The 24,008-nt window shown below is 41.6% G+C and overlaps 1 protein-coding gene across 6 annotated transcripts in view; it reads right to left on the reverse strand.

Annotated features, from left to right (window-relative positions):
• The window catches only part of FMNL2 (formin like 2), a 262,344-nt gene that overhangs the window by 92,834 nt on the left and 145,502 nt on the right, over window positions 1-24,008 (reverse strand). For all 6 annotated transcript variants that reach the window (XM_061608771.1, XM_061608773.1, XM_061608774.1 and 3 more), the window contains exons 3-6: window positions 16,815-16,895; window positions 11,141-11,217; window positions 6,753-6,836; window positions 4,496-4,648 (exon numbers count right to left, since the gene is read on the reverse strand). In XM_061608771.1, coding sequence (XP_061464755.1) covers window positions 4,496-4,648; window positions 6,753-6,836; window positions 11,141-11,217; window positions 16,815-16,895 — 395 coding nt within the window. The remainder of the gene's footprint in view (window positions 1-4,495; window positions 4,649-6,752; window positions 6,837-11,140; window positions 11,218-16,814; window positions 16,896-24,008) is intronic.

Below are 24,008 nucleotides of genomic sequence, written 5' to 3' on the forward strand. Positions count from 1 at the left end.
CTTTTTGCCTATTTCTCTGCTTTTTAATCCAGGAGGTGAGAAATGGGATCGTGTGCAAGTTTGCTGAGAATGGGTTGATCATTTGCATGCTTATTGAGTTTGGTGGGATTTACTCCTGTGCAATCATGCTTGGGATAGGTAAAACTGACTGGGGGGAGGGAGGGAAGGCTGGAGTGGGAAGGGGAGGAGGAAGAAGGAAGAGGGGAGGGGAGGAGGGAGAGGAGAGAGGAAGGAAGAGGAAGGCAGATCTGATCATTTGCATGCTTATTGAGTTCAATGGGATTTACACCTATGCAATCATGGTTAGGATAGGTAAAACTGACCATGGGGGAGGAGGAGGTGGAAGGAGCAGATCGGAGGGGGCACAGGAAGGGGGAGGGGAGGGAAGGTTTGATCATTTGCATGCTTATAGAGTTCAATGGTATTTACTTCCATGCAATCATGTTTAAGATAGGTAAAACTGACCATGGGGAGGAGGGAGGGGAGGGGAAGGAGGGGATTGGAAGGTGATGGGGAGTGAGGGGCAAAGGAAGGGGGAGGGAAGGGGCAAGAGGGGGGGTATAGGAGGGAGGAAAAGGGAGGGTGGGTTTGATCATTTGTATATTTTTTAAGTTCAATGGGATTTATTTCTGTGCAATCATGTTTGAAAATGGAAATAGACTGCCTTCATGTTGATCCTGACTTATGGCAACCCTATGAATAGGTTTTCATGATAAACAGTATTCAGAGGTAGTTTTACCATTGCCTTCCTCTAAGGCTGAGAGGCAGTGACTGGCCCAAGGTCACCCAGTGAGCTTCATGGCTGTGTGGGGAATCAAACCCTGGTCTCCCAGGTCATAGTCCAACACTGACCTGGGGGAGGGGCAGAGAGGGGAGGAGGAGGGGAGGAGATTGGGTGGGTGCATGGGCACTGGGCAGAGGGGAGGAGGAGGGGGAGGAGATTGGGTGGGTGGGCACTGTGCAGAGGGGAAGCCCCTTTCCTTTCCAAAAGGAAAACTTTCTGAACAGTATCATTGCTTTTCAGGGTTTCCCCCACCTTTTTATTCTACAGCAGGCACATGTAGCCTCCCACCCAAATTTAAACCAAAGCTTTCCCTGGCCACATCCACACCAGGCCTTTATTTCACTTTGGACAGTCATGGCTTCTCTCAAAGAATCCTGGGAAGTGTAGTTAGTGAAGGGTGCTGAGAGTTGCTAGGAGATGCCCTGCTCTTGTCACAGATCTCCAATCAGAGTGGCTGACTGTTAAACCACTCTGGCCACTGAAGCTCTCTCAGTGGAACAGGAGTCTCCTCTCAGCACCCTTCACAAACTACGCTTCCCAGGATTCTTTGGGGGAAGCCATGACTGTCTCAAGTGAAATCAAAGTCTGGTGTGGGTGTGGCCCCGATTAGCCAAGCCAAGCAGCTGTGAGTCTGGCTTTTAGAACACTGACAGTTGGTTCTTACTTAGCATGCCCAACACTATCATTCAGTTCAATGCAAAATTTATTAAATTAATTAAAAATCAGCCAGGTATTTTTTTTAACTTTTAAAGTGCAGAACATGAAGCTCAGAGTATGGGGCAAGGTCAGTAATAGGATTACAGGTACTCTGTAAACATGGCTGATTTTTAAATAATTTCAATGGATTATGAGAACTCTGACAGAAAAAAGTCCAAAAGGGCTCTGGGATCTTTTTCTCTCTTTTTACACTTTGAACTCTCTATTCTCTCTGACTGTTTTGTGTATCACCATGAAAATTTAGAGGGTTGTTAAGCAAGCGTTTCTGAGTTCAGGACTATAAGTTTTGTAAGGTTTTGTTTTGAAATGAGCTTATGGGAAGTATCAGAATGGCATGGGGGGTATTTTCTCGTGGCTGTATAATCATACATACTGATAAACAACACAGGGGCCCTGCTTAACACAAATAGCTTCTCACATGAGTCAAGCTAAGCCCAGACCAGACCAGCCACAAGCAAGGCAGACCTCCAGACTACAGTGTGCCTGAACCCGGCCCACCATCAACTGGTGTACAAATTAAAAATACAATGTGTTGCACACAAAATACCTGAATCTACTTCAGTGTCAAATTCACAAGATATGCTGCATAAAAATATGGCAAGTTCTCTGATTTATGAGTTCTTTTTATTCTCTGTTTATATTTGATGATAATCCCCCAAACCAAAGAAAATTTCCCTCTTTTTTAAAGGATATAGATGTCTTCAATAAACCCCCCACAGTGATGCTGGGAAAATGTTAGCGATGCGATAGTAGCACATTTTTATTTTTGTACTGGTAATTCCACACAAGGGGAATGTTGAGATGCTACCATAGATAAGATACTAACCAAGAGGCACTATGGGATAACTACAGAGCCATAAGCAGCAATGAAGAAGTTGAACCCTGCAGAGAAGCATTTCTCAAACTCTGGGCCACGGACCATGAGCGCGTCTCAGCCCACTTTTAGATGGGCCTAAGCACTGCCTCCTGGCCAAGCCCCATAACCTCTTATTGCAGAAATGCCAGCAGCAACAGCTTCCCAAATGCACAGTGCGTAGGCATACTGAGGAGTGGAAGTGGATTAGAGAGCGAGGCTGTGGCAAGCAAAGTTGGAAGGGAGGGAAGCGAAAAGAAGGAAACAGATGAGGAACTGGGAAGGAAGAGAAAAAATAAGAGGAAAAGAGGGAGGTAAAAGGCACAGGGGGGATTGAGGGAGAGGAAAAGGCAAAGGCCTGAGGCTACTTCTTTGGATTCTGTTCCCTCTGTCCAAACGTCACACCCAAACAGTCTACCTTCCTTCCCTGCTAGTATCCTACTAAGCCAGGAAGCCTCTCTCCTCGCTCTGGCTATGTACACACTATACATTTAAAGCATACGGCTTCCCCTGAAGAATCCTAGGAATTGTAGTTTGTTAAGGATGCTGGGAATTTTAGCTCTGTGGGGGGTAAACTACAATTCCCAGGATCTTGTGGGGGAAGTCATGTGCCTTAAATGTATGGTGTGTATGCAGCCTGAGGAGGTTGAAGGAGATGAGAAAGATAAAACAGGTTAATATTTTTTTTAAAAAGGAAAATAAATTGGCAGGACCAATCCTACCATCAGTCTGAGTGACGCAGCCACCTCAGGCAGCAGATTTAGGGTATTATGAAAGGACAGCAAACTAGAAGTAATTTATTTCTGTTATTATTTTTACTGTCTGGGAGGGGAGAGATACTTGTGAGATTTTTTGTCTCGGGAGTCAAAATAAATTTGACTGGCTTTGGATACTATGCACTTTTGAAGGGGCTGCAGGGGTAACTCTGCTTTGCCTCAGGCAGAAAAATGTTCTCGGCCAGCCCTACAAACTGGGAATAGAGAGGAAGGGGATAAGAGAGGGAAACTGTTCTTGAGGAAGGAGGGAATGTAAATGAAGCAGGAAGGAGGGATTGAAAAACAGGCCATTGGGGGAGGAACAGAGTGCAAGAGAAGAGTGATAGGAGAAGAAATGACAATAAAAAATGTTTTCAGAGTCATATGGGAGGGCAGGGGAAAGTGAGATCTCCTATACAATTTTAAATAAATAGCCCTGTTAGGCATGATTCTCTGCACATGATGAAGATCATGTACAGAGAAAGCAGGACTACACATGCTGGCCTGTGTCCTCTGCAGCCACACCCACAGTCCATAGTTGGGAGCTTGACTGTAAAGACAAAGCCTACTGAAGGCAACATGGATTCTCCCTAAGATCAAGCACCCTAATTGTGCAGGGTCTCTAATCACAGGGAAGCCCTTCAGCACATTCATTATGCTTCCCTTGTACAGCCAAGCCCCAAACATGTAAAGAACATGAAGCACAATGGCAGGGACGCTATTAATGTACAAGACCCTTTGTCCAAGCAAACTTAACCATATGAAGAGAATAACATCCAAATAGGGCTATAGCAAATATCACAAGTAATGGGCCCAACATGTAATCGTTCAAAGATCTCATAGACTTATTGGGCAGTATTCAACCAATTCTGCATAATTATTTATTCTTTGGTATATCCATGCCACAAGATAACAAGAGCTCTCCAAAGGGCTGATTGCTTTAGCAATGTAACCCAACAGCTCTTCAGTGTGACTGGACTCACAGAGTAGTACACGTATCTACACTGAAGTCAGCCCCACTGAGTTTAACAGGACCAGGTTAAGTGAGAATGGGACAGCAGCCTTATTGCCCTGTAGTTTCATAATATAAACAAAGAGAAGGGCATTCCTGAGGGCATGATGATTTTCAGCCAAGCAATCACCTGCTAAATAAAAAAAAAAAACACAAGAAAACGCTAAACTCAGCTCAGTACAATATAAAACACCATTTTTCCTCAGATAGCTTTTAAATTAATAGGTATAGTTTCTGATGTTTGGTCGTCAAAATATGTAAACAATATAATGTGAGTTGCTGTGTCAATCTTAAAATGTTAAAAATCATCTGATGATCGTCTTCCCCTTCATGAAGCCATCTTTTCTCTCTCTGAAGTTCCCTGGCTTCCTTACCGTAGAGTAGAATGTCTGCTAGAGCGGGAAATGCTATTGCCAACAGGAGAGGGTAAGTTGCTTCCTCGATGGAGGTCTTCAATGGATCTGCTCCAAGGTTTAGATTTATCCATTGAGTTTTCCATGTTGTTTTCTAGGTTTTCAAAGTCAAACCTAAATGGAAACAGACATTTCAATGCAGGGTTGCAACAACAACCATAACAAGAAAACCCCAAAAGAACGGGGGAAAGAGAGAGAGATGTAGATAGCTTTTCTCTTCCTTCTGCTGAACATCTGCAGATTTACTGTGTCCCAGCAGATTACAGTCAACGATACAGCAACAGAGCACACCATAACACGTTTCCCCTTGAGCTGAAACAAAGTGCTAGTTTCACGTACATTTCATAGTAAATTTGGATCCTGAGAAACAGGAAAAGGGCCACCACACGGATAGAACTGAGGAAGAATCTTACAACCTTATATAGAATTTCTAACTTCAAAACTGCTTGACTTGTTGGAGGACAACAAATCTCTAAAGCTGTGGTACAGATGAAAACTCAGGGCTCTCTCTTTCTTTTAATCAATTAGCTGTGCATTCTAATTTAGTTTCAACTCTCAATATGCGGCTGAGTCTTAATCCCTGTGTGATGGCCAAGACCTAACTCCAAACATATGTCATACAGTTATTGTAATCATTTCAGATCTTCCTATGTTTCATTTTTCCCCAGCCCTTGTTCAGTGTGCTGCTGTTTGAAAGCAGAGCCATCTCTTCCCTTCTTACATACTTTGAGGTTATTCTTCAAGCACGCCACGTTAGGGAAGAGTAAATGATAAGCAAAACTGCTTGCTCTTGTTCAATCTGGGGCACAAAGGCATTTAAAGCAAGCACATTTTTTCTGCCACATGCCTTTTTCCCTATATCAATAATGTCTGAAAAACCATATACTTTTCTGCCATTAACTTTGTTCTAATTCAAGCTCTTTTACGAGCAATGAAAATGCACCTTTGTACGTATATGACCTAAAAATAAAGTCACGTTTCTGTTCATCTTAGAACCTGAGGCCCTTATCCAGAGGAACTGCTAGTAAAGCAGAAACTTGTTTGCCTGCTGCTGGATTCATGATCTTTCAAAGCTTTCCAGATGTTGCTGGACTGCAGCTTCCATCAACCCAGCCAGTCTGGTCAACAGTCAGGGCTGTTAGGAGCTGTAGTCCAGCAAAATCTCAAGAGTCATAGGCTCTCCCTCCCTGCTTCAGAGCATTCAGGGATAGAGAGCAGAGAGGCAAAACGGGACACTGAAGCACAGTACAGGCAATCTTCCTCTCTCCTGCTCCCTCAGTAGAACAGCATTGTAAGGGGATTTCATATGGGGAGCAAATAACATCTGGCCTCCATGTGCCTCTTCCACTTTCCAATTATTGTCCAGTACTAGCAAGCGCACCACTGCCATTATCTTACTGAATGTATTTTCATGGTTAATTCAAATATTTGAGAGGGGCAGGGAAAGCAGAAGCATGACTGCAAAGTGACTCTGTTTCTCCAATTCTGCTGCAACATACAAAGTGGAACTCATGGATCTCACCCACAGTAACATCCAGAGCTCACTGCAGCTAAGATACGAAGTCTCACATGGGAAATTACAGCAAGGAAAGCATCAGTTGGGGAGAGGGGCCATTGCTCAGTGGCACAACACATGCATTTCATGCAGAAGATCCTGGGTTCAATTGCTGGCATCTCTAAAGAAGATTTCAAGTAGCAAGTGATGTGAAAAACCTTTGGCTCAGGACCTTGGAAAGCTAATGCAGTACTAGATAATGCTGAGGAAAAGTGACTTGATGTAAGGCAGCTTCCTGTGCCCCTAACAAGGCCGCATTTCACTTGTGCTTTTGGTTTTCCCAATTTCTACAGAACATTAGAATTGGTTGTCACTACATTCTGAATGTATGGGACAATCTGCTCTGGGTGTAGATACAGAGCGCCTAACTCACCTCAGCAGAGAAGGGCAAACAAATATAGTATCCAGTGTTTGCAAGCTATATACTACCACTGCCATTTACAATGTTACAATATACAATATAAGTAGTGCAACGTGTAACCTAAAAGATGGGATTTCTGGCAGCAATCTTTTTAAGACAAACAATTGCTAGAATGAAGATTATCACACCAAAATATCTAATCCTTTAGAGCACCGTGATGCACTAGCGATGCCAACAGAGGAAATCAGTCTACATTTTAATGCTTTGTTTTGCTTTGTAAACGCGTAAGCTGTCTTACTTACGTGACTGCATATTGTGCAAAAGACAAATACTCCACCAAAATATCCAAGCCTTTGTTTTCTTCATTCAAAAACTCCCTGACCCACCTGGTAGGAAAAATCATTAGAGATCAGCATATTTGTATTTGTGCAAGCAAGTAATTATAGGGTAAAAGAAATACATTGTGAAAAAGCAAGTAATTTCTCTCTCAGTATTAACCTATACACTGTGTCTCAGGAAACCTGAATAGCATTTTTATAATAAAGAAACCTCCTCCACAAGTTTGAAACATTATTCTGAAACAGCCCAACTGCCTTTAGTTAGGACAACAGCACTAGACTTGATAAATGGGGTACCTGAGACCACCACCACTGAGCTGATGAAAGCACTGATGAAAGCAAAGATCAATATTATTTGGATCTCTTATTATACAAACAGCATGACAACACAACCATTCTAGACTGGGTTCTATTCCAAAACTACACCCATTTGAGCTTCATAAAACCACTGATCCAGCCAACACTGGAGTAGAGTTATTGGCTTCTTGAAATAAAATAGCCATAATGAATTAACTTAATGTTTCCCACACACTGGAACCTAGCAAACTTTCAAATAGTTCCACGGCAAGAAAAAGGTTGCAACCTAAAGGGCAGAGAAGATGCGGCAGTCACTGAAAACAACGTTATGCCTTGCTACAGTGAAAAAAGCCACAAACATTTAAACATAAGAATGCTAAGACCTTAAACCATAGTAGAAGTGCTGTAGACTTAGCGGCAGAGCAGATAGTCTGCCTGCAGAAGCTTCCAGCTGCAATGCCTAGCCGGGAAAAGACTTCCACCTGAAACCTTGGAGAACTGCTGCCAGTAAGCATATATAAGTATATATAAGGCAGCTTGTTATACTTTTAATGCTGGGAATGGTGCTGTCACGAATACCACATGTTTATTGTTTATTTATTTGTATCCCTGCCTTTCCTCAAAGGAGTTCAGGGCAGCAGACATGGTATTTTGTATCCTCACAACACCACCCTCAATCTCCACTCTGTCAACAGCATGGCCAAAAAACATTTTCTATAAAACTGATATTTTCAGAATATCAGTCTCTCAGTCCAATCCTACCCTTATTCGCCTGGAAGCAGAGCTCAATGGGACTTTCATTCCCTTAAGCAGGTGCCTGGATACTTAAGTGTTACTTGTTTAAAATCAACCCCAGCATAGGACACACAAAGGGCTCTTCTAGAAGCCAACTTCACATCATATAGACTTGCCAAATGGTGACTTGAGGGTTGGTTCACTTGTCTACTTTTGCAACAGAAAGGAAATGATGAGGTGACTTTTATTTTAACATTATAAAGTACAAAAGTGTTCATATAGAAATATGCTCGTGTGGTAAAAGCCACGAGCTACCACAACCCAAACATTGTAATGAGCACTGTTGAAAGTTAAAGAGAAAAGCACATAAGCAGGACTACAGCTGAAGTCAAGAAGACTAAAGTAATGACAACACTGACTTTACATAACTTTAAAGTTGACAATGAGGACATTGAACTTGTCAAGCATTATCAATACCCCAGCACAGTCATTAACCAAAATGGAGACAATAGTCAAGAAATCAGAAGAAGGCTACGACTGCGGAGGGCAGCTATGACAGAACTAGAAAAGGTCCTCAAATGCAAAGATGTATCACTGAACACTAAAGTCAGGATCATTCAGACCATGGTATTCCCGATCTCTATGTATGGATGTGAAAATTGGACAGTGAAAAAAGCAGATAAGAGAAAAATCAACTCATTTGAAATGTGATGTTGGAGGAGAGTTTTGCAGATACCATGGACTGCGAAAAAGACAAATAATTGGGTGTTAGAACAAATTAAACCAGAACTATCACTAGAAGCTAAAATGATCAAACTGAGGTTATCATACTTTGGACACATACTGAAAAGACATGATTCACTAGAAAAGACAATAATGCTGGGAAAAATAGAAGGGAGCAGAAAAAGACGAAGACCAAACAAGAGATGGATTGATTCCATAAAGGAAAGACAGACCTGAACTTACAAGATCTGAACAGGGTGATTTATAATAGATGCTATTGGAGATTGCTGATTCATAGGGTCGCCATAAGTTGTAATCAACTTGAAGGCACATAACAACCACCACCTAAAAGCAACCTTTCTAGGAGTTTTCAGAACATGGAAACTTGTGATATAAAGCAGATATAAGGGAATGCTTTTACACGACTATGTGATTATATAAAAATTGAGAAGGAACTCTTAAGGTCACTTCTGCCACAAAAGGAAGCTAGATAACTCATTTTAAGAGAAAATCCTAAAGCCACAAAAAGGTAATACTTTGAGTAAAACTTGTCACAAAATGCTTTTGAGTTCTTCAGAGCTTTTCCTCAGTCTGGAAATTAAGTAAAATTGAACCATGAGTGTGGGAGAGAAAGAGAAGAAATAAAAGGCTGAGGATGATGTTGATGGCTCAAAGTTTGTGTTTAGGCTGTAATCATGTATAGCACTTCCTGGGAGTAATCTCCATTGAACTCAGTTGGACTTTTTATTTTATTTTAAAAATCTATAACCCACTTTTTCCCATATAGGTCTCAAAATGGTTTACAACAATAAAAATATACAATGTATAAAATTTAAAACATAAATTAAACTGCAAAAAATTGAAAATCTCATAATTTCAGAAATTTAAAACAATGAACTTTTTTTTAATACCACATATCTGAAAAGCATTCATGGTGCAAATACCTCCTGAAATAAAATGGTTTTGATTAGGCATCTGAAACACAGCAGGGACAGTGCTTATCTGACTTCTAGTGGGTGGAGTTTCACAGAGTTGGGCCCACAACACTGTAAGTAGACATGTCTAGGATTGTGCTATCAGTCACACTTTAAAGATGGAATGCTCTCTTATCTTATAAAGACAAGAAGGATGCATGGAACCAGGTGCACTTGGGTGTGGCAGACATTTCATCACATATGGAAAGAAATCATTTACTGTCTCAAAGGATTCATGTGCACAGGTACAGAAAGTTGCATACAACCAGTCAGATCAAGGTAACAGTTACGGTCTCTCTCTCTCTCTCTCTCTCTCTCTCTGTCTGTCTCCCCACACACACACACAAAATAAATTCACAACAGGTACTGATTCTGGAGGTCCTAATGAACCTAGAAGAAGTGGTCTCTCACTTCAGTCACAGCTAACATCCGGCAAGACATTAGGGTAAGTCATAAATTTTGCTTGGCATTTCTAAACAGTTAACTCTGGTGCACGTTTCCATAACAGAAAAAGATGGCATACTGACAACTTCTCCTGCATATTTGGTTTAGGAAATTTTACTGAAGTCTGAAGTTTAGCTGATGGACAAAACAGCTACAATTGCTTACAGACTTCATTGGCATGTCATCTCAAAGATACTGCCTAAACATTTGCAGCTCTGCCAACTAAGTATGAGAAATATAGACCTAGCTTTGGTATTTCATGGTCAATTTTACTTCAAACAGGCTTTGCCAAAAGTAGCGGGAGGGGGGACAGGGAGTGTGAGAGAGAAAGGGAGTCAGATTTTTTTTAACAAAAATAGTTTGTGAAAGATTGCCGGGTGGGGAGAGGGTTTCTAACACTTTTTAAATGCAGCTCTCTTTTGAAGCAACACTGAGTTGTTGAATTGCCTGTCCCTAAATTTTCATTGCCCAAGGAACACAACACTTATACAAAACTAGGTCACATCACAAAGTCACAAAGTCAAGAAGAAAAATAACATTCCACAGCAATTGTTTCTGAACTGTGTTCCAGAAACCCCAAGGGCTCTGAGAAGCTTATCAGGGAGCTCTCAAAAGAAAGATCATTAATAGGGGGCAAAGTTCCCTGAAGAACATTTATCTACCATGGGAGTCTTAGATGTATTTGTGAGTTTACTCAGCTGATGTGTGACAATGATGCTCAGCAGGCCAGTACTTTATGTGTACTGTGTGTATTCTAGAACAGGGGTTCCCAAACATTTTCCCCCATGGACCACTTGAAAACTGCTGGGAGTCCTGGAGGACCACTTCATGATTTTTCTGCCTGTTGTAGCAATTGTAATGCACTGTAGACCACCTGAATGAAGCTCACAGACCATAGTTTGGGAACCCCTTCTCTAGAATATGTCCCAGAATGCTCTATACAGCACAAGGGAGTCAATGGAAGATATTCAGGAATACCTCAGCAGATGAGTCAATGCAGAAAGGGTGCCCTGAAAATAGGAAGCTTGAAAAAAACCCCACTGTCATAACACTATTTATTTTTCTGTTTGAATCATGAAGAGGCACAGCCGGGCCAAGGGATCAATTAACTTTAGATGGGTTGTGATCAATGTCATTTGTCCGAACATCACTGAATAAAATAAAATAAATAATTCTTACCCAATGTGATTGGTTCTTAAAGAAATTTCTAGTTCTCGTAATACTTGTGTAGATTCTTGAACTCTTCTCCTAAATTTCTATAATTTCCAAAGGAAGAGGGGAATAACAGTTGAGTGTGATAGTTAGATTAACAAAATGGTATATAAAACCTTCACATTCCCATGACAGAAAGAAGACAGGGAGAATACATAAAACATTAAGATACAAAATCTGAAGAATTACATTGCTAATCAGTCAAGCAGCTGGATGTATTTTTTTTTTAAAAAGGTCTTGCATTAAATAATTTCCAGTCTCTTTTTTTATAATACATAATACGTGGAATGTACAAAGTAAATGTATCACATATGAAATACATTTAGAAATCAAAACATATCTTTTCACAGAACACCTTCCCCCAGCCAAGCCAGTCACTATTCTATCTTGACTGTTACTCACATAGTGTGACGGGGGAGGTTACAGTTACATTTAGCTACACATTCTACTGCATGATCTGTGCACACATGGCAAATTTCTCTTCACTGCTCTTCTTTCTCCATTCCACCTGACGCAGGAGAAGCTGTGTTACGTGCTGGAACAGGGCCTGGAGACAGTGATGAGCTGGATAAGCGCCAAGAAACTGAGACTGGATCCTGGTAAGACAGAGGTGCTGTGGAGAGGTAGCTCCCAAATCCAGCAATTAGGGACACCCTGTTCTAAAAGGGAAGGAACAGGTGCATAGATTTGGGGCTCTCCTCGATTCTGTGTGGATACTAGAAGCCCGGGTGGCCTCAGTGGTGAGCACTTATCCCAGGTTCCAGCTGCTTCCTCAGTAATCCATGCTTGAAAAACTTCAAATGGATTACTGCAATTCACTCCATGTGGAGCTACCCTTGAAAAGCACCTGAGAACTGCAGCTGGTGCAGAATGAGACTTCTAGACTGGTAACTGGGGCAGCAAGATGGGATCATATAATACCAGTCCTTAAAGCACTGCACTGGCTGCCTGCATGCCACTGGATCCAATTCAATGGGTTGGTAATTATGTGGAACACCCTAAACAGTTTAGGACCCAAGTACTTAGTGGAATACCTCCTCCCTATATTTTCCAACCTGTGTTTTAAGGTCAGCTGGGGAGGCCCTATTTGTGATTTCACAATATGATCCCTGTTTGTGATGACTATGCCCTCTGAGGTGCTGACATGCAGCAGGGCTTTCTCTGTGGTAGCACCCTGTATGTGGAACTTCTTCCTTGGAGAAGTTTGGTTGTCTCCCTTCCTGATGAATTTGAAATGCCAATTAAAGACATATTTATTCATTCATGAACTTCTGGGCACCGAGGCTGCTTTCACACATGGGGCTAATAGCTGTAGTTTAACGGATTAAACTTCTGTCCCGATTTCTAAAATCCCTTTCACACTGCAGTACCTCTTGCGATAAGGAACAGTACTTTTTCAGCCGATATAGCGGCATTTCGCGCAACTGTCTTTCACACAGCTTGTTTTCGTCCCTCACCCATGCACACTGTTCCCCACTGTGTAGGAGGTCTAAGATCTTGTCCTGTCGCCACGCAAGCCCTCTCCCTTTAGGATCTGACTTTTTAAATTGTTTTAGTTGTATCAAGACGGGGGAGTGTGGGAAATGCTGCTGCTATCTGCGCCGATGACGGAATAGCGATACAATGTTCATCAGGCAAAAAAAACCCCTGCATGACTAAAGGGCAGGAACGCACTGAATGCTGGGATGTCTGACACGTGAGCGGCAGCAGCTAGCGAAAAACTCCTGTGATCTTCCGGGTTCCCAGCCTTGCTAACGGATTGTTTCTGGTACCATTTATTGCGGAAATTAGCGCTATACTTGCACTACATTCCACCAGAATTCCAGAGCTACCCGGTATGTCGTGTGAAAGCTCAAATATAATGCTCAAATTAGTAGGTAAGAAATCGTCAGAAAAACGGAATAAAGTGCAGTGTGAAAGCACCCCCAGTTAGAATGAAGAATTATCTGCTCAGGTCTTATGAATTGCATATGCTACATTATATTTTTATGCTTTGTACTTTGGCATAGCTGCTTTAAATTACAGCATGCAATTGTGTTTCTTTGTAATTGTTCTTAGCAGTCCTGAGCTTCTTTGGGAAAAAGAGGATAGATATGTTATTATTAAATACTAACAACTTGGGATATGAGGCCAGCTAAAGTCCTCCAAGTCAGACTCTTTTCATTCTCCCCACCCCTATGTACAGTGATCAGATGTGAAGGGTAGGGTGGACAGTGGACCATCAGACAGGTTCCCAGTGTCCTATTCTTGCATGCAAACTAGAAGAACTGCTGCAAGGAATTTTACAGTATTTATGTGTGGCTTCTTATAGCATGATCTTTCTACTTCCTACTACTGAAGCTGAATTTAACCAAGCTGCTTCTTGGTCAGCCTTGGCCAGTGGAAACAACAACAAGGAATCATGTAAGGATCATATAAATGGCTGCCCTGGTGTGAAGATCACACCAAGCGAGCTGGATCTGGCATGTTTTTGCAGTGGAACTTTACAAACTGAGGATTATATCAAATCTCGAGTTCTTCAGACTATTAAAGCTCTGTAATGAAAGCCCAGCCGCCTGCATTACAGAAAAAGCCAACTGAGCATAAACTCTTCCAGGCACTTACAGTCTAGACTAGATTTGAACTTGGGGCCTACAGGTGCTGTGTTCTGCAAGCCATAAACATTGTGGTGCACCACTTTACACCATCATCACAACGAAAACTTCATCTTATCCCAGAGGTCTGTAATACCCATCAGTTCTTTGCCCACTGACCTGCAAAGACAACCTTCAATATCCAATCAGTCGCGCAACATAAAATGGAGTTTTCACTTTAAAAAAAAATGCAGGGAAGGCATTTTTTCTCAGCCCTGGGACCTGCCTGTTGACAAAAAATGCCCCATTTATATGGCATCACATCAGCAGAATCAGGTGATGAGGTTTTTACTAGACTATAGAACATGTGACTACAGAACTGGTATTTATATATCACTTAATTATTTAAGTCTCTAAGTGGAGTACATGAAAACTATAAAGGTTATCTTTGGGGAAAAGATGTAGACGACAAGGAGGCATGTTTAAATGTTCCTGTTAAAAATCCAAACCATCCTGCACATAAAGAATTAACATGTCAGGGAGAAATCAGAGGTGAATCTTTCCCCCTAAAATGGTCCCTAAGACAATGTTGTTTTTAAATGTGCAGGAAGTTAGGGTTTTTAGTTCATGGAAGAGGTAGACAGCATCAGGAATGTAGTATCTTCCCCCCTCTTATCTCTAGCATAAAGTGTGGTGTGATGGGGTCATCTCCAAAAGGCTGACACCAAAGGGGATTGTTCCTTTGGGTCATCACTTTGGAGAAGTACCGGGGCAGGGGCACCCCTCTGTCAGTCCAGATATGGAATTGCAGGCCAGGCACTGTGGGTGAAAGGCCTGTGACTTTCACCCAGAGCAAGAGCCTGGGGGAGGAGAAGTTTGGTTTGGTGGTGTTCCCCCTGAGTGAGAGTCAGGGGAAGGATGCTGGAGTGGCATTAATATCACCTGCCTGACAGCATAGGATGTGCTTACTGCTGGGCTTTAATTTATTATCTGTGTTCCTAATCTCCCAGCTATATGTCATGTCAGTTGATGGGGCTAGGATGTGTCTGGGTGGGTAGGTAGTAGGAAGTTGCAAGGAAGCTGCTCCAATTTCAGTGAGGGTGGGAAAGGAAAGGTACAGTCGGAGTGGAAGGGCTGATCAGCATCTGTGGTGCAGTCTGGAAGTTACTGGCTCCCACTGTGGGGGAGGGACTTCTGGAGCACTGAGGACCCGCAGTGACCAACTGGCTACATACTTTACTCTGCAGTTATTACAGTTGCAGATGAGATACCCAGTGCAAGAGTTGGTGATGTGCTGTGGGATTAGTTTCAGCTTATGAAGTCAATTGACGTGGACAAGGTGCTGGCAGCTGCATGTGCAACCACATGCCCTCTTGACCCCTGTCCTTCTTGGCTTATTAAATCTAGCACAACGGGGGTATGACAGTTGTGGTGTGGAACACTTCATTGCACGAGGGGGTGGTCGCTTCTACCTTGAAGGGACGTGGTGGTGCAGCCACTCTTAAAAGAAACTGGCCATGGACCCTTTGGACTGGAGTAACTATCCACCAGTAGCAAATACCCCCTACTTGGGGAAGGGGGTGGAGAGAGTAGTGGTGGAGCAGCTACAGGCATTCTTGGATGACACAGATTATTTAGATCCGTTCCAAGCTGGGTTCAGGCCTGGCCACAGGACTGAGTCGGCCTTGGTTACCCTGGTGGATGACCTTTACAGAGGGGGGGGGCATGACCTGCTTCTCGATTTCTCTGCAGCTTTCTATACCACTAACCATGGTATCATCCTGCACCAGCTCTGTGGAATGAGAACTGGGGACACCATGTTAAAGTGGTTCTGGTCCTACCTAAGGGATCACGTCGAGAGAGTAGCATTGGGAGAACGATTTACGGCCTCCTATTAGTTATGCTATGGGATGTCCAGTATTTTATCCCCAATGGTATTTAATATCTACCGAATATGAAGCCACTGGGAGTGGTCATTAGGAATTTTGGGGGAAGGTGGCATCAGTATGTGATGACATTCAGCTCTATTTCTCCATAACATCTGAGGGCCCTGGACCAGTACCTGGATGCAATGGTGGAATAGATGAGGGAAACTAAGCTGAGCTTGAATCTTGGCAAGATGAAGGCACTTTGGGTGAGTGGTTCCTACGCCCGAGAAATTGGTCAGCTTCCTGCCCTGGATGGGTTTGCACTCCCCCTGAAGGAGAAGGTCCACAGTCTGGAGGTGCTTCTGGACCCAGCTTTGTCACTGGAGGTTTAGCCTCAGTGACTAGAAGTGCCTTTTATCACCTGTGCTTGGTATGACAGCTACAACAGTTCCTGGACCAGGAGAGCTTGACTGCAGTAGTTCACTGAAGTACTACAATGCACTATATATGGGGCTTCACTTGCACATGATCCGGAAACTACAGTAAGTGCAGAATGCTGCAGCAAGGTTGCTGACAGGAATGAAACCCTCTGCTCAGAAACCTGCACTGGTTGCTGATTTGCTACCAGGCCAAGTTCAGTGTGTTACTATTGGTATATAAAGCCCTTAACAGCTTGGGACCAGTTTACTTGCGGGACCACCTTACCCTATACACCCACGCAAGCACTCTGATCTGTGGAACAGGCCATTTTACAGGTGCCACATAATACTCATTGGCCACTTGTAAGAAAATGTTCTTTTAGTGTGGCAGCACCTACTATTTGGGATTCCCTGCCTATTGACATCAGACAGGGACCTTCGCTATATTCTTTTCAGCTCCTGCTTAAAACATTTCTGTTTAGGCGAGTCCATCCAGACTAATATAAGCTGATGTGTTTTATTCTCTTTTTAGTCTATTGCTGTTTTTATTCATCTAAAAATGTTTTGATTACTTGTTTTTAACTCTATTGATAATATTAATGTTTCTTGTAAATCACTTTGAGTTTTTTTCACAATCAAGCAATATAAAAAATTGTTAATAAATAAATAATAAAGTAGTACAGTCCAGGAAAACCTTTATTCCATTTGGCTGAATGTATAAACTGCCCCCAAATTAGATTTTAAAATAAAATGAAAGCATTTTAAAAACAAAATCTCCTACCTTCCTAGTTACAGCTGGATCAAGATAGCCTTTTAATTTCTGGATATATGTATGTGGAGGATTCTTGACTTGAAATCTTTCCTGTAAGGAAAATAAATAATCATTAGCCAAATCATTACTAGATATGTATTATAGCTAGACACCATAACTAAATATACCACACTTCACTTACTGTTTTCATTTAATTTACAATTTTATCTTCAGTTTCTTTAGGTGTCAGAAACTACAATAAAGGCCCTGGAGACCAAATACTCTGGAAAAATGAAGCATGTCATAATTAAAAATGAGCCACAGTTATGCAGATTAACAGCACTACCACCTCCTGTGTCAATTAATTCCACAGGATTTATTTTATTTATTTTATTTTATTTATTAGATTTATATCCCACCCTTTCTAGCCAGTAGAAGCCCAGCTCAGGATAATTATGTGAACTCTGAACAGTCTCTCTCTCTCTCTCTCTCTCTCTCTCTCTCTCTCTCTCTCTCTGTGTGTGTGTGTGTGTGTGAGAGAGAGAGAGGGGGGGGAGAGAGAGAGGTTTCTGCTACCAATTTCAACATACAACCAAGTGTTTGCATTTTAATTCTTTTCCTTTGCATACTCTCTTCATAACTGTCAATAATTTTATAAAACCCCAAAAGAACCTGAATTCCTTGGGAAGAGGTCAGCAGTCTTTCGAAGCACAAGAACTCCTATGTTTGATGCAATCTGGCATTTGTAAAATTAAAAAGTGAGCCATGTCCCTGCACTAGTTTATTCTGTTCATCTTCTCCCTTTTTCTGCCTTCTTCTTGTCAATATCTCCTTACACTTTAATGGATTGCCTTCAAGTCGATCCCAACTTATGGCTACCCTATGAATAGGGTTTTCATGGGAAGCGGTATTCAGAGAGGGGTTTACCATTGCCTCCCTCTGAGGCTAGTCCTCCCCAGCTGGCTAGGGCCTGCTCAGCTTGCCACAGCTGCACAAGCCAGCTCTTTCCTTGTCCAGAACTGCCAGCTGGGGGGCAACTGGGCTCCTTGGGACTATGCAGCTTGCCCACGGCTGCACAGGTGGCAGGGCACGTAACCCCTGAGCCACTCACTGTGGGGGTGATCTTTAGCTGGTCCTTGACACCCAGGAGACACGAGCAGGGATTTGAGCTCACAGACTCTGGACTCCCAGCCAGGCTCTCCTCCCCACTGTGCTATACCAGCTGTATCGTCTACACTCGCTGGATTGTCACCTTGTAATGGTGAGTAGGCTTGCGTGTTCCAATGAACCCTGTGAGCGATGCCGTCGGGAGTCATGTACTCCCAACAGGGTCACCCATGGCAGTAAGGTCAAGGGAGAGGAATCAGACAAAGAATGATCCAAGAAAGTCCTCAATGGCAGAACAGGCAGAAGATAACAATGTGTACGTTACAACGGCTGGGAAGGTGGATGAAGACTTCCAGTTATCATGGTATCCATGCCAACTCCTTGAAAGTGTCAAGGAACACTGGATTAAACCGAAGACATCCATTATTGCAGCATGTGAACAAACTATTGGATACCAAACTAAGAAACATCAGGATTAGTTTGATAAGAATGATCGTGAGATTGAACATATCATCGACAAGAAAAGGAAAGCCTTCCAGATATGACTGTGCTGCTAAGAAAAAAATCTATGCCAGTGCAAAGGCTGAGGTCCAGAGAAGAACTAGAGAACTTAAGAATGCCTGGTGGATAAAGAAAGCTCAAGAAATCCAGCTCACGATGCATGGGGCTTTTTTAATGCCACAAAGGCCATCTATGGACCAACAAATTATGGTACAAATCCCTTATGTTCAATGGATGGTAGCAAGCTTCTTAAGGATAAAGAGTCTATTGCACTGTGCTGGAAAGAGCATTACCACGACCTCCTTAATCATATCTCTTATGTGGTTCATGAGGTCTTCTCACAAATTCCACAACAACAAACTAGAGACGAGCTTGCAGTATACCCTAATTTAGATGAAGACAATAAAGCCATCAATCAAATGAAGAACAACAAAACTAATGCACCTGATGGGATTCCTGCTGAAGTCTTTAAAGAAGGTGGGCCTGATCTTACACAACAACTTCATAAGCTCATCGAAAAAATCTGGATGAGGGAGGAGATCTTGGAAGACTTTAGGGACGCCATAATTATCACCCTTTTTAAGAAGGGTGATAGAACAGATTGTGGGAACTATCGAAGTATCTCTCTTCTTGCTACCGCAGGTAAAATGCTTGCAAGGATCCTCGCAAATCGCCTCCTACTGAACTCAGAGGATGTCCTCCCTGAATCTCAAAATGGTTTCTGCCCTTCCAGGGGGACAGTGGACATGATCTTCACTGCTCGACAGCTTCAAGAAAAATGCTGGGAGCAGAATCGACCTTTATATATGGCGTTTATTGATCTGACTAAGGCCTTTGACACTGTGAATCGAACTGCTCTCTGGAGCATCCTTCTCAAAACTGGATGCTCTGATAAATTTGTGAATATTTTGCAACTCCTTCATGACAACATGACAGCAACAATTTTGGACAACAATGGCTTTCAGAGTGATCCATTCAGAGTCGGATCAGGCGTAAAACAGGGATGTGTCATTGCTCCTACTTTATTTGCTATCTTCATTGCTATGATTCTACACCTTATTGAAGGGAAACTTCCTACTAGTGTGGAAATCATATATCAAACAGATGGAAAGCTTTTTAATCTCAGTAGGCTGAAAGCAAAAAGGTAATATCAACCTCTGTCGTACAACTTCAATATGCCGATGATAATGTAGTCTCTGCACATTCAGAGAAAGATCTTCAAACTATCCTAAATGCCTTCGCAGACGCATATGGAAAGCTTGGGCTCTCACTTAATATTAAAAAAAACCAAAGTGCTTCATCAACAGGTGCGAACTAGTCCCTCTGTAGCACCATCAATCCAGCTTAATGGTGTGACGTTGGAGAATGTTGATCACTTCCCCTATCTCAGCAGCCATCTCTCTGTAAAAGCTGACATCGATGCTGAAATTCAGCATTGTCTGAGCTCTGCGAGTGCCGCATTCTCCCGAATGAAGCATAGAGTGTTCGAGGATCGGGATATTCGCAGGGACCAAAATGCTTATTTACAAAGGCATTGTACTACCGACCTTACTGTATGCCTGTGAAACATGGACCATATATAAACGCCACTCCCAACTTCTTGAAAGATTCCACCAATGCTGCCTCCGGAAAATTCTGCAAATTACTTGGGAAAACAGATGGACTAATGTTTTGGAAGAAACTAAGACTACCAGTGTTGAAACAATGTTCCTTCAACAACAGCTTTGCTGGACCGGCCATGTTGTTCAAATGCCTGATCACCGTCTTCCAAAGCAGCTACTTTACTCCCGACTTAAGGATGGAAAATGGAATATCGGTGGACAGCAAAAGAGGTTTAAAGATGTTCTTAAAGCGAATCTAAAAAAATGTAACATGAACATCGACAACTGGCCCATGAAAGTTTCCAAAGAAATATGCACAGGACAGAGTTATGAGTTCAGTTTTATAGCCACACATTATAGCCTGAAGTATGCCGCTACACAGCAAATGGTTTTCTGGATTAAAAGCTCCAAGCTTTAGAAAGGCAGTAAATGTGAGGTATTCCCAATGAGAAGATTTGCTTTCTCACTCCCTATACAGTATGGCTAAAAGTTTCTAACTTCTTCCTTTTTGTTCATATGCTAATTTCATAATTACACAGTATGACAATGTTTCCAGTGCTATGTGCTGCGTTGGTACAGTATTTCAAGTGTTTGCTTATCTTCTGTAAATATGCATGAAATTCATAATATTGAATTATAATACCACACAGTTTTTTATGTCAACAAAAAAATCCTGCAAATTAATATGCTTATCATATTCATATCTACCTAACACCAACACCCCATGACTGCTAAATATAGATAACGATATCCTGAAGATTGAAACAGACGGCACCATTATTTCTTTAAAGCGGTGATTCACAAATTGCACAGTTTTTAATATCCACTTATGACTGCATCTGTTGGCATACATTATAACTTCCATGTCTTTTCCTTTGTCACAGCATTCTACCTTTATCCCTATGACTATTTCCATGCAACCTATTAATTTGGTAGCAAGTAAGAAGTAGGGACTAAGGCAATTAAGAAGAAATACATTGTGTTTGAAAATCTAATGCTTGTGAACTACAGCATGAAAGGCAAGTCTATTAATGCTTAGAAATCATGAATTCTGCACGTCTGCAGCAACCAGCTAACAACTATGTAGTCATTAAGACACATTATTTTATCTCCCTGGAATAGTTTTATAACTGCTTTTGAAATGTTTCCACTATGTGTGCATGCATATATACGTGTGTGTTTAAGTAAGCAGAAATATAAGTACTTAGCCCTTTTTTAATATCCTACTTGGATAGTCAAAGTAGCATGTGGGCAACAAACAAAGCCAATTGTGGAAGAAAATTTCACTTTTTAAATCTAAACACAGAGCAGCATGCTGTGGAAAGGCACATACTGCAGGCATGCTCAGGCATTATGTGTTATATGAGGTTGGGATATTGAGGGAGGAGCTGGATGGATGCCCCTGTGCTGCCTAATGTTGCTTTTCCCTGCTCCGAAATGCCTTTATGTTGCAGGCCTACATAAGTCTTACAGAAAGCATTGCCATCATTAATGCTAACCAAGAATTGAATCTAGAGTTTAAATCCTTGTTAAAAACAAACCTTGGTACCTTATTTAACTAATGCTTATGTTAACATATAACCATAAAGTTGTTAAAGTGCCAGGCTATGACCTGGGAGCCCAGGGTTCAAATCCCCACTCAGCCATGAAGCTCACTGAGAGAGAGAGAGAGAGATGAATTTGCACATGACAGAAAAAGAAGTAGTACATGATATCAGATTTCAAGAACAGGGACTGTTAAATGTTCACTAGATTCAAAACAATTTTAACTAATCTCTTTTATTTACTTTTTTTGTTTCAAGCATTTGGTAACCTTCTCTTCATCCCAAAAGCATTCATAAAGAGTAAAACCACTCCAACTAAAAAACCCAGTAACCATAAAATTTAGTAGTACAGCAGACAACAGACCAGCATAAAACTAAATTTTTATTTTTATTTTTATTTATTATTATTATTATTATTATTATTTCTCAAAAATAAGATAGGTCTCTTGACGACCAGTATCTCAATATGCTAATATGTTCTAGATATGAACAAAATGCTCCTTTTGAGATGAACCACGCAACAGGTTTCTTTTCCAGACCTACAGTCCTAGCCTTCCATGGGTAATGCAAACTGACAACTGTGTAGGCACAGATATCATACAAACTGGAAAAAATGCTGCCGCAGTCGCTGCAATTGCTGCTGCCCATATCCATAACCGCCTAGTTTGCGTCTACCTGACAAAGGTCTCAACTGTTCATATGGGTGAGAATTTCTCTTTTTATGAATCATACTTCAATGTGAACTGTGACTCTGTAGAAGCCAAAAGAAGAAATTAAGAGCTTCGTAATATTGTTCCCTGATGCATAAAACTTCTTTGACCAGCCATGTGGGAAACTGCTCACTGAATCATAAAACTGGCATGCATAATCCATAAAATGTAATAGTTAAGTCAGAAACTCATGTAACAATAGAATGACTTCCCTGCCAACTTCTCTTGAGCGGAGAAGATATCTATTCTAAAATAATGGCTGCTGAGAGCAAGTTACTCTGATGAGAATAGTTTGCTCAGACTTGTTTACAACTGTCTGCAAGCCATTGCCTACACTCTCGTTTCCTCTCTCTCTCTGTAAAACTCCTTGGACTTCTTTTGTCTCATTTCCATTTGCAAATGAAGAGTTCTGGAAGCCCTAGCCTTGCCGGGAGTTTTCCAATCACTGCTAAGACTAAATACACTCAGGGAATCTGCACTGAATACAGACTAGTAATGCTCCCAGCCACATACCTGCTGGCAGAAAAACTGAAAGTCTCTTGTCTAGGCCAAGCCTAGCCTTGTTTGAAAATCATTTAAGTAGTAGTAAAAGAATGCTTAAGGGTCACATCACTGGGGAAATGGGAGGAAATGTAAAAATTGAGCTTGGTGACTTGACTGGTAGCTATGATTTCAGCTGCACGACTGGAGATGGTCTCAGGATGCTCTGAACTGATTTCCCATTCTTAGTGTTAGTGCTACAAAGTGGCTCTGAAATGTATGATGAAAGACTTCTCTCTTACAATAACAAAATACGTTGTTCTCAGCTTTCAAATTAAGGGGGAAATTGTTTAATAAAGATACTTAGTCAGGGCAAAGTAGCCTCAGAGCTCATCACCAATTAAATTCAGGATTTTCTTTGCTTACAAGTCAAGCCTGAGTAGAAAAGAGTAAGTGTTAATGTACACTTTAGCCTCAGATTCCTATCCTGGCAGGATATGACATCACTTTTTTAAAAGGGGGGCGGTAGTCATGTGCAAATCATCACTATAAGCATAGGTAATCGTATAATATTCAAACAGAGTGATGAGGTCTTCTTTATTCATTTACATTTGGATCCCTTCCTCCATCAAATTCAGATCAATGTCTCCAGAACTGACTCCCTCCACCCCAACAGCAAACCTTTGACAGAGTGATGGAGTGGCCCAAGATTTGAAATCAGTTCCCATAATCCAAGTCTAAGAATAATCTCTATTCAATACACTGAACCTCTAATTTCAATACACTCACTCACTCAGCAAACAAGACACAGCCAACAATATTTTTTTTTAAATCTGGAGATTCCTTGACTAAGTACACAAAGGTTCTAGTTCAAGAGAAGAGAATTCTAAATCTACAATTTCGGGGAGGGGTGAAACTCATTTCAGTCAAAAATTTCAGTCTCACGTTTGAAGTAGTAAATGTATATTCAGGGTGATGGGAGGCTGGGGTGGGGAAAGGCAGGTACTGAACACATGAAGATCAACTACACTGCTACTATGGAACAATTTTTCATCTTTTCCACCAATAAAATGCAGATTGAACTGAACATGCCTTCAAGACTTTGCTTTCCACCAGTAAATCATATTCATAGCACCCACTTTGGGGGAAAAAATATGGCCTCACCTCCCTGGTTGAGTAGCTGCCGTCTACCCTCAACAAAAGATATTTAGAATGTAAATTCCTTGGGATCTGTCTTTTTGTACTTATACTACTTAGTAGAGTGTTGATGATAATGAATTA

The sequence above is a fragment of the Rhineura floridana genome, chromosome 2, assembly GCF_030035675.1.
Source record: "Rhineura floridana isolate rRhiFlo1 chromosome 2, rRhiFlo1.hap2, whole genome shotgun sequence".
Taxonomy (NCBI): domain Eukaryota; kingdom Metazoa; phylum Chordata; class Lepidosauria; order Squamata; family Rhineuridae; genus Rhineura; species Rhineura floridana.